The sequence below is a fragment of the Phytophthora infestans genome, genomic scaffold (genome assembly GCF_000142945.1).
Source record: "Phytophthora infestans T30-4 supercont1.198 genomic scaffold, whole genome shotgun sequence".
In the NCBI taxonomy this organism is placed as follows: domain Eukaryota; phylum Oomycota; class Peronosporomycetes; order Peronosporales; family Peronosporaceae; genus Phytophthora; species Phytophthora infestans.
The window spans coordinates 10,603-21,437 of NW_003303561.1; the positions used below are offsets into that span (position 1 = coordinate 10,603).

Below are 10,835 nucleotides of genomic sequence, written 5' to 3' on the forward strand. Positions count from 1 at the left end.
GCGTAGCAGTCCGGCCAGCTAACTTGTATCATGAAGGGCGGTGACAAGACAACAGTTGTCCAAAGCTACAAGCATGTCAAGGGCCAAAGGAGACAATAGAACATATCTTCTGGGAGTGTCCGTGCGCACAAGCATGCTGGAAGCAGCTTCCTACAGCATTAGACAGGGGAATGCTGGCAACCAGGGAATATTGAAAGGTTTCAGACGCAATGCGCCAACCGCAAGGCACCGCAGATATCACAACACGCCCAGAAGCAATTGTGGCTTCAATTTCCAGATGCGGCGAAGGAGACTACGGCCATCTGGTTGAGAATATGGGAGATACCCTGTAGCATTTGTCTCACAAGCTTATGGATACAGAGAAACCGAGCTGTCTTCCAACAAGATCAGACCACAGAGGAAGCAAGTAGCCAGGAGTGTTGGGCGACAGCCACGAGACAACTACAAGCACTGGGGAAGCGAGAAAGCCGACGTCCTGAATCTCAAGAGCAAGGAACGCAATTGCTGTTATGCTTACGGGTACTAACAACAATACTAAGAGAGCATCCCAGTCCTGGGGTGAGCCTCGTACAGCCACCGGACCAACAGGCACCGGCGTTGCTAACCAGGCTTAGGCAATACCAGACATCTAGTCGTCTATAAGACCAAATAGAATAGTCTGAGTCTCTCTCTCTCTCTCTCTTGTTCCAGGGCTCTAGTTCAACTCTTCAGCAAGTGTTAAACACACTGAGCTGTGAAACGGAGATGGACTAGATGATTCGTGACGAGGAGGAAGCGAGTAAGAAGATCATGCACATTGCGCAAATGCAAAAGACCAGCGAAAATTTTGGCACAAACAGTTGTGACGCCAACTCAACGCGGTCGTCGTGGTGTGCATCAGCTTAAATTCGGTTTCGAAGAGAAGCAAAACAAAGCTTAAACTGGGGCAAGTATAAATAAATTATGATGGAGGAGGCGAAGCCGCTGATAGAGCTGTTGGTACTAACGGGTGAAGTGATTTTACTGTGACAAAGATGGTCACTATCGATGTCAATGTCGCAAATTGCAGTTCGACACAAAGCATGACACCTAAGGCGAGACAAAAATTGGACGCGGCAGGCCCACTGGAGACAAAGCGAGTGGGAAAGGTAGCAAGAATGGTGGTCCCGTCAGCCTTCGCCAATAGGAATTATTGGACGTGCGAAGAGCACCTGCGCTGTAGCTAGTACTGTTTTTTTTCGACGGCATCGGGGGGGGGGCGCCTGGGTCGATGGAATGGATTCTGGATATGGCTGCAATAACGCATATCTCTGCTGATAGATCGCTTATGTTGCGATACTCACATTATGTGGAGACGGATACGCCACACGAGTCGTGGACTGGTGGGGTTACCACAGAGTATTTGGTATCTGAGTTGGAGATATCATTTGCATCAACTGAATATCAGGATGGAGCACTGAAGGTATGCTGCAGGTACATTGCCTGGCGATCCTAATGCTCCTGGTTGTCACGTTAATTTGTGTGAATATGTTGGAGGAGGAAGACTGGCGCTGTGAGTCTCGCTATCCAAAGAATGGACCCCGCTGCCTGATGTGGAAGGACTCAAAAGCTATTGTATTTGCTAAGGGTCGCGGTTATTATCGGACTCCCAGTCTGTGTGCGCCACCTCGAGTCGTTGCGTCTACTGCTGGAGCTACTGGTGACGCATTGCTCCGATGGCATCTTTGATTTGGCCACGTCAATGCCGTAGCATTTTAGAGCTATATCGATACAAACACATGACTGGTATGGAAATATCACCGCTTGAACAGTCGAGAAATGCTGTCGATTGCCTAAGCTGCAAGCTCGCAAAGCCTCAGCGCATGTCCTACAAAAGTGTACATCCCAGTCGATCCATAGTATGCTGCAAAAAGCTTATGACGGACGTGTGCTACTATGGAGAGGTCTGGGACTGGAAATGTGATGTTTTCAGCTAATTGAAGACGAATATTCGCGGTATTGTGGGGCTTCGTGTTGTAACGCAAATGTAAGGGTGCTGGTAACTTAAAGGCCTTGTAGAATAGCGGAGGGCGGGTAAAGTGTTTTGGGTATGACGAAGGCACTGAGTTTGCTAACAGAGAGTTGCAAAAGTTTATTCAGGAAAATGGGATTTAGGCACTGTATACAGATGCGTTTACGCCGGAAGAGAACAGCCTGGTTGAAAAGATGAATGGTGTGGTATAACGGTCTGCTCGTACTTTGCTAGTATCTGCTGGACTTCCGACAAGTTTATGGGGCGAGGTTTTAAGTTTGTAGTGACGATTCGTAATTTCTCGCCGTCAACAGCCGTTCGGAATCGCACGCCATACTAGCTGTTCGAAGGTCAGAAGCCAGATGTGTCGAGCTTGAAAGTGTGGGGCTGCGTCGCTACGTACTATTTCCCTGCGCAGAAGCGGAAGGGCAAGCAGGATATAGCGGCGCGGGAGGCGCCTATTCTTGGGTACCCTGTATCTACAACAGGATATCGCGTGTTGGATCTTATCTCTGGACGTATCGTGAAATCACGATACGTGAAAATTCGTGAGTAGTGAACTGGTGTGGTGCTACCCGTACCCATTCCCTACATTAAATTGCTTGTTCACGATAGCTCGAGCTCCTGTAGTGACAAGGACGTCGCCATATCATCGCATGACTCCGATGATATCGTTTCCATGGATGCTCAACAGGTTGGAGGCGCGATAGAGGGGCAAAAGAGGGCAATGACGTCAAGTTTGGGGGAGCTGGTGTAGCCTGAGCTGAGTGAAACCGTCTCTGGTTATGTTAAGTGCGCTTAACCGGGGGGGGGCACCTGAGCTCGATAATGCTAAGATTTTACTTGATACTCCACATCCGAGTAATAGTTATTTACCAGGTGATGACGACCAACAACAGCAAAAATCCAACAAGAAGAAAAAAAGCCAGGTTTTGTGGAACAAGCGAAAACGCGGTCTAGCTGAAGTGAAGCAACCACGCCGTGTCAAGAAGTCACAAACTGAACCACTTTGACGATCAATTTGATTACGTCGTCCGAATGTGCGACTTTATGGCTACTCATTCTCTGATCATTTTATTTCAACTCTGAATAAGCTGCCAAACTCAGTGCGTGATGTATTAGCAAGTCATTCGGTTATAATAATGATGATGGTGCAGTTGAAGAAAGCAATCAACGACGGACTCACTTCGGCGAAGACAAGTGCTGGAATATATTACTGCTAGACTTAGCAAATGCCTATGATACGATAAATCATGTCTATTTGTTAGAGATTTTTACGACATTTCGGGTTTGCGGAAGGGCTTGTGAGTCTTGTGGAGCGATTACATCAAGATACGACAGCCTAATTCTTCGTAAATGGAGAATTTTCGAATCCGATGGAGGTGAAGTCTGGGATTAGACAAGGCTGCTTGTTGGCACCCTTGCTCTTGATTCTAGCGACCGATCCACTCAGCCAATCCATCGCGCAAGATGGAGAGCTCACGGCATCGTGGTCTCAGGCACAAAGCCGCAGCAAGATCACCAGTTTTAAGCATTCGTAGACGACTCAACATTGTTCTTACGAAGAAACAGTCAACTTCCGCGTGCTCTCTCCATTGTTGAAGACTTTGGAGCACTATCATGACTCAAGATGCAAGCGACTAAGAGTAAGTATATCTTTCTCAACAAGAGAAAACGCCACTGCCAGATATCTGGGTTACGAGGTAGGACATGCCAATCTCAGTGCGTGCAATTGGGCCAAACGGATCAGAGCTGTAAAGAGAAGAATGACCACAGTGGAACGATTAGGGACTAGAGTAAAGGAAAGGGTGGAGCTACTAAATGCGATTGTTATCGCGTCAGTGGTGTTTACAGCAAAGATACCTCTCCGTCTCCAGAAGTACTACGACAGCTGATACATATGCAGAAGCAATTCTTAGGCGAAGACAAATGACAGAGGAACCAAGCCGAAACAAGCTCTCTGATCTTCATACTAAGAGAGGCCGGAGGCCGTAGCATTCTAGACACAACGCATCAAGTACGCAGTGGTTTGGTTTCTGAGCAAAACGGATATTTACACGGTAGCTTGGACAGCCTGGGTCGGACTGACAAACGCCAGTCGAGGAGAGCCTTTCATCACACTTCATGTCAGACGGCGAGGAAGATCCATCCAATAGAAGATGATAGACGACGGCATGTGCTAGGGACGATTGGAGAGTTTTTTCAACCGCGAGACGACGAGCTACACGCCAGATAGCGAGAGGTTCAGGCCGAGCTTCCAAGATTAGCAGTGGAAGCGGCTTGCTAAATACCCAATCAAACTTGTCAGCCACAATCTAAAGAAAACCTCAGTAAAAACGGAGCTGGAACACTCAGCACGAACAGGCAAATTTCCAGCGGAGATTGTAGCGTTATGGGGCGGTTTTCCATGGGGGGATAATCCATGGATTCCAGACGTGACAGCGCCCTGTTTAGCGAGTCGAAAGCTCAAGAGAACAGCAGTGACGATCATAGGGCAACTCGAAATAACTCGAGATGGACAGGATACCTACACATTTCGAGCTCCTACCAAGGATGAAATGAACCGGGGACACACCATAGTGAAGCTGCAGAGATGGATTCTAGCAATTTTAATTAGCTCACTGAGAGTGAAAGTGGGAGAAACAGTGGGAGGGCTTTCGCGAATCCAATTACGGAATCCGCCTAAGTTGACGGAACGGTACAGCTGGTAGCTACATGATCAGCTCACTATGTATTGCCATAGTGAAGTTGGTCAGCCGGGATGCATCCTGGAACAATAGTCTAATGGAATAGTGTGGAAGATGAGGCAGCACAACCGCATGACAACAGATGAAGAAGCTCTCCGAGAGCACGAAGAAGACCTGGTGTTTGAGGCACACCCGACAATTCATTTTCGTGGGTAGTAAGTGGTCGAGTCAAGAATCGGCACATAGTAGGCAAGATCAAGAAAAACAAAACAAGACAAACCAAAAAGGCAGTACGAACACGTACGGAGAATGTTCTTAAGCGCCGGAGACATTGGTGTGCAAAGGATACATGGCTACAGGGGCAACATCACCAATTTCCTAAGCAACTCTGAGCTAATCGATATTCGCTGACGGACTACGAAGTTTTGGTCAATTACCGAATGGCAGCCCAACAAACTTGTATGACTCGAACGACATCATAGGATGTCCGCTGGACGAGGTATGCCAATGCGAGCACATGACGATCACCCATATTGTGTGGGAATGCGTCAGAGCACAGGCGTTCCAGAGCAAGGTGGTGGCGCACTGGCTCGGATCCGAGCCGATAGCGGAGATAGTTTTGAGCTACAAAGACTACTTCGCGACAGGGACGAGACCTCCAATAGGGTCGCATTTCCTGATCCGAATTACAAAACAGCTATGTGCAGTGGAAGCCAGAGTACGACGAAACTATGCGGTATCCCTGGTGGGTAATTTGCAGTATTGGACCTGCATTACTATGGCAATACCTGAATCATCAAGTGGTGCATGAAGAAGTCCACTGGGAGGTCCATTAACAAACTAACACTATGTGGAGGAACTGCATCAAGCAGCTAGTAGCGGTCGTAAAAAGTGCTTGTTAGCGGCCAGCAATGAGAGCCCAACGGCTCCACCTGCAAATGTGTCTGGAAACATTCAGCAATATGCAGGTACAAAGAAGAAGGCAGGACGGGATACCACCTGCGCTCGCTTGGATCCAAAAGTCTGAACCTGCATTGCAGAAACGATTGAAGCAATATCAGGAAGCCAATAAGCAAGATTAAATAGACTTCCTTCTCTCTCTGTATTAGCAAGTCTAGATCGAGATAAATGGCTAGAAGCCATGGAAAGGAGCTCAATGTTATACTCGAGAACGAGACGTGGACTGATAAATGGCCCGCCGAACACAAAGGTCATGACAAGTCGATGATTTTTTGTGATCAAGAGAAACCAGCGCGGAGAGATTGAGCGTTACAAAGATCGGCTCACTATTCGTGGGTTTGAACAAATGTCGATGTTTATATGGAGCAGCTAGAGTTACTACAGACCAAAAAGAATTTACTTAAGGATGAATCTTGTGGCCCACATAAAAAGAAGGTACTGGATCCATACACATTCAGATGAAGTGCTCTTTTAATTTTTATTTTTCTACAAAAATATTCTTAAATTGCTCCAGGTTTTTCACGACCTTGCACTGTAAAATATAACAATGAACACTTGATCTGAGGTAAGACAAAAACTATTTTATCAGCTTAGACATGTATATTGAGTTAATTCAAAAGTGTTGCGTAGGTTGTCTATAATAAGAGCGAAGTTGATGATGACAGTCACAATGTGTGTAATTATAAAATGCCATTGCGCCATTTCACTTTCGGGAAGCACTAAGTGTAGTGCTTTTGTCTACATGTCGCTCTTCACCACGCCTATCTTAAAGCAAGCGCAAGCTAGTGGACCTAGTTGCCCTTTGTCACAATTACCTTATGCTGGTGGGACTTCGTAGAAAAATCTATAATTCCTTTTGGGATTAATTCGAGAGGCCAACATATGTGATGCACTCCAGCCAATCATTTACTCATTTCAAGTAAAATGCTAAATACTTAAGTAAAATGATGAAAAAGACGGACTCCATTGAGAACCGTTTATCCCACCAAAGACCAAGGTTGTATAAAACAACATCAGTTCATGTTGAAGGTACAACATGCTTAGACAGGACTTGGCTCGGAAAATGGCCAACATTTACTGAACCAAGTATAATCAAATCCCCCATAAAATAATCGATGCACAGGGGTTTGGTTTGCTACCCTAAATATAAAATGCGTTTTTGATGAATAAAATGAACAATGAATCGACTCATCAGAGTTGTGGCTCGACGGCCTATATTGTGTGGTAGAGAAAATCTCTGCTTCAGCTCAGAGTTTCCCGAGTCTGTGAGAAGCGAATGGTGGGTCGGCATGAGACGCGCGCAGAAAAGCAAGCCTTTGTGGCGCACCTGAGCAGTATTAATAGCGAAGACCGCCTGCGCATAATGAGAGAGCAACAAGCGTTTTTAAACGGCGAAAGATCAACGGATGCGGACTTCTCGTCGGTGCGCCAAGCGTTGCATCAAACCCAAGCTGCGCGACGGCCTCCTATAGGGAAGATATAGCATACTTGCTCGCCAACAAGCGTTGGGTTACTTAAAGGCGGAAGGCTGTTGCTACGAAAACAGTGGCTGGATCAGGGAAGAAGAAGGTCGAGAAGAGGTAGAAAACGGTGGATGAGGAGTGAGAACCGGACGGCGAGGAAGACTTCGACGAGGACGACGACGACGCCGAGTTTGAGGAAGCCGAATGGGACTTGGGTGCGTCAGATTCTGCGAGCGAGGAAGCCGAAAGCAGCAATGCAGCTCGAACAGGTACATCATATCTGACATACAACATGTTCCCAAATGTACTCTAACTAATGATGCTTGTATGATGACAGCACAAAAAAACTCAATACGATGGCGAAAAAGAAGACAACACCAAAAAGGGCAGCTACCGTCGGCAAAGCAGAAGAAGACACGCGTGACGATCCCTCACGATACTGTGGTTGTGACCAGCACGGACATGTATGTACAGCATGTATTGATACAACATGTTGATGCAATTGAGAGCTATAATATTTATGTGTAATGTAAAAGCTTGAGCTTAGAGCAAAGTCGAGCATCAGAAGTGACCGGTGCTAGAGCAGCGCCTCTGGCCGTGCTAGACGCAGCGGCGACCACTACGGATGAGCGTTGCACGTACGTACAACATGTTTCCGATGCTGTCAGATACAACGTGTTGCTGATGACATCATCTACGACATGTCGTCGATGTAGTCATATTCAACATGATGCTGATGTTGTATGCAGTGATGAAAAGGACGTTGACGGTCTTGATTCGGACTGCGATGAAGATGCTGACGAATTGATGTTTGTTGATGAAGAGGATGCAGTAGCCCACGATTCTAAAAACAATGTCGATTTCCCAAATGTCGACCGTCCATCTATAGAGCCCGCCGCTATATCTGAATCAGCTGACGAAGTGGTTGTGGATGAAGCTGGTGTCGGGTTCGAGCTAGACGAAGAAGATGACTTTGACTGGCACTTTCTCCAGCCGGAGGAGATGTTGGAGCTTGCAAAAGACGAAGCTTCTCTTGCTCGAATGCGAAAGTATGGATGGCAACTGGGTCCGTATTTAGCGCCTGTTGTATTGTGATTGTATGTTCAAATTTGAGTCGTGTTCTACAGACTCAAAGCAATTTCTGCCGGACCAACGCTACCCTGGGTTGTATGACGGCCCGTACGGACCATCAAGCACTGTAATGGAATTTGCAGACTCCCCATTGGATTCTTTTCTCTTCTTCGTACCACGAGAGTTGTGGACACGTGTGGCTGCTGAGTCCATCACCTACCATGAGCAAAATCTTGTTGCCCGCGTCGATCAAATGTATGCAAAGCAGAGCCCCTCCCCCCTGCAAAAAAACCAACGAGGAGTTGATGGAGCGAGAGGCGAAGCATCCTGACATCAAACCCCATGAAATTATCAGCGTGCTTGGGCTGTTGATTGCGCGGATGATAAATTCTCAGCGACGTCACTTCTACGACCCCTGGTCATCTATGTCGATTAATGCCGTGGCTGCTGGCACGTTCGGGAAGTTCATGAAGAGGACTCGATTCACGTACATTCAACCCGACCTACATTTCACCAGCAATGCCGATGGACGGGCTGGAACGGATAGAACTTAGAAGGTGAGATCGGTGATAGATGCATTGCAAACAATTTTCCACGAAGGTGACAAAAATTTTCGATAATATCGCTGGATGAGGCAGTAATTCCGCTGCCACATTGGCACAATCCAACACGTCAATCCAACACGTCCGTTCGTCGCCAACAAGCCCCACCGTTGGGCGATGAAGTTGTTTATGACTTACTGCGCAAAGTCAACCTACTTTCTGCGTTAGATTCATCCTGTGGCCTCACTGGACCCGCTTTTTTTGGGGGTAAAGTCAACCTGTTGTATCACTGACAGGTTGTATTCGACAACTTCTATTGATGTTGTATGCTGTCAAACTTGACGTTTACTGCGGCAAGGCGCAACATCGAGATGAAATCGGTAATGTATTGGAGTATTGTTTCAGTCGATCATAAAACTGGCCCAGCCGCTGTGATGAGATGCTTGTAGGCGGTTTTACCACCCGTTTGCGAAGGTGTTTTTCATCTAATAGTTACTGACCGCTCTTTACATCAGTGCAGCGTGCCAGCAGCTTCTGAGCCGGCAAGTGTCCTGCGTGGGACCTAGACAAGATGATCGTCAAGGATTCAGTAAAGTGATGGTGGAGAAGAATCGGGATCATCCAAAGCGTATTGCACATAAAACTACCCGTATGGCTGTTGCCAAAAACATGTGAATACTATGACAAGTCTAGTGTGGTGGGATCGACGCCCAGTTCATCTTCTCGGAGCGGGTAGAGGTCGCGCAATGGAGAGCTGTTGTACGTAATACTACTTGGTGCTGTGCAGTTGTTGTCAGCTAACCAACGCTGTTTATGTTTCGTGCAATGAAAGATCGGTGGAAGCCCGGAAGTGTTCTTGTTGAAGTTCCCTGCCTATCCATGATACGCGACTATCATCGCTGGATGGGCGGTGTGGATATACATGATCAATTGAGACTTCAACGGTACTCTCTTCAGCAGCAGACCAAGTGCAAAACGTATTACAAAGCCATTTTGCTGGGGCTTGTGGACATTGCGTTGGTGAGTGGGTACATAGTGAGCCGCGAAGCCAGAAAGCTTTGGGGGGGCAAATAAGCTTTCCCACGCAGAATGTTTGACGCAGCTCCAGGCCCAAATGCTGGAACTAACGCAACAAGCCTTTGTTGAGGTGCGTTCGATACCACGTGTTTACCTACAGCATGTTGACTTGTGTGACCCGCAGCGTCAGCCACAGAATGACGGGTCGAATCCTATTCCGAGGTCACTTCCTGATGCGCACGTATCCCGTGAAAACCCCGACTTCCAAGCTAATCAACGGGCAGCGCAGGCGCAGACAACGCCAGTGTAAGGTATGCTTAAATCGAAAAAATACATTGGCGATCTTCGAGTAACCAAGTATTACTGCCCGGGCTGCAGTACATCAGAAAAAGCAGGGTGCGTCGTTACAATCCCACAACTTCTCAACGTTGGTCTAGCCATAATTTGGTAAAGAACGTTTCTGTGCAATAAAGTGTGTCCGCATTACAAGAACAACACGCTAACTTGCCATTAAATATGGCACTTCCAATGGAAAAATGAGACGGAGCGGCCCTGTCCTCGTTGTAGCCAAGTCATACAGAACAGAGAAGCTGCAGGACGTACTGGGAGGAGAAAACGACACCGGCCTAGAAATAACGAAACCTCGGATGACGTCGAAAGCAAGGATGAAGGCAGTGTTGGGGAAGGCCAGTGCTCCGACGACAATGACGACGCCGCCAACGAGGAGGAGGGTGGCGTGGATGACGGTGGAAATGATGCGGGTGAACTTACGGGCGCTGATGAATAGTGCGCCAAGAGCGCAGAAGTGCGATGGCAAAAGCGATGCAAGAGTAATACCAAACATGCTCATTCAATCACGCTTCATTGCGTTCGTATCGATTACATATTTCTTTCGTTTTCATTATGGACACCGCACTTTTTTTGATAAAACGCCCAACAGCCCAACGAAAGTGATGGCCATGTTATAACCTACATGCTGTAGAATATAGGATTAATCTGATGGCCACGTTGTGTATTGCTGCATGTTAGGAATGCAGTCAAAATGGCATGTTGCGTTATTCAGAAACAATACTCGCACTTATTCGAGATTATACAAAATGTAAGT

At 47.1% G+C, this 10,835-nt stretch overlaps 3 protein-coding genes across 3 annotated transcripts; all 3 read left to right on the forward strand.

Annotated features, from left to right (window-relative positions):
• Window positions 1–1,306: 1,306 nt before the first annotated feature.
• On the forward strand, window positions 1,307–2,021 carry PITG_20957 (uncharacterized protein; the record flags this gene model as incomplete). Its single annotated transcript, XM_002895311.1, has 5 exons — window positions 1,307–1,392; window positions 1,442–1,482; window positions 1,523–1,650; window positions 1,740–1,938; window positions 2,011–2,021. 5 exons carry the CDS (start codon window positions 1,307–1,309, stop codon window positions 2,019–2,021), a joined length of 465 nt encoding a protein of 154 aa, XP_002895357.1.
• Window positions 2,022–6,913: 4,892 nt separating this feature from the next.
• Window positions 6,914–8,195, forward strand: PITG_20958 (uncharacterized protein; the record flags this gene model as incomplete). The annotated part of the gene is made up of 4 exons (XM_002895312.1): window positions 6,914–7,060; window positions 7,491–7,564; window positions 7,637–7,738; window positions 7,850–8,195. 4 exons carry the CDS (start codon window positions 6,914–6,916, stop codon window positions 8,193–8,195), a joined length of 669 nt encoding a protein of 222 aa, XP_002895358.1.
• A 1,397-nt stretch (window positions 8,196–9,592) lies between these two features.
• PITG_20959 (uncharacterized protein) lies at window positions 9,593–10,517 on the forward strand (the record flags this gene model as incomplete). The annotated part of the gene is made up of 3 exons (XM_002895313.1): window positions 9,593–9,733; window positions 9,915–10,036; window positions 10,391–10,517. The coding sequence occupies 3 exons, from the start codon at window positions 9,593–9,595 to the stop codon at window positions 10,515–10,517; spliced, it is 390 nt and encodes a 129-aa protein (XP_002895359.1).
• Window positions 10,518–10,835: the final 318 nt, after the last annotated feature.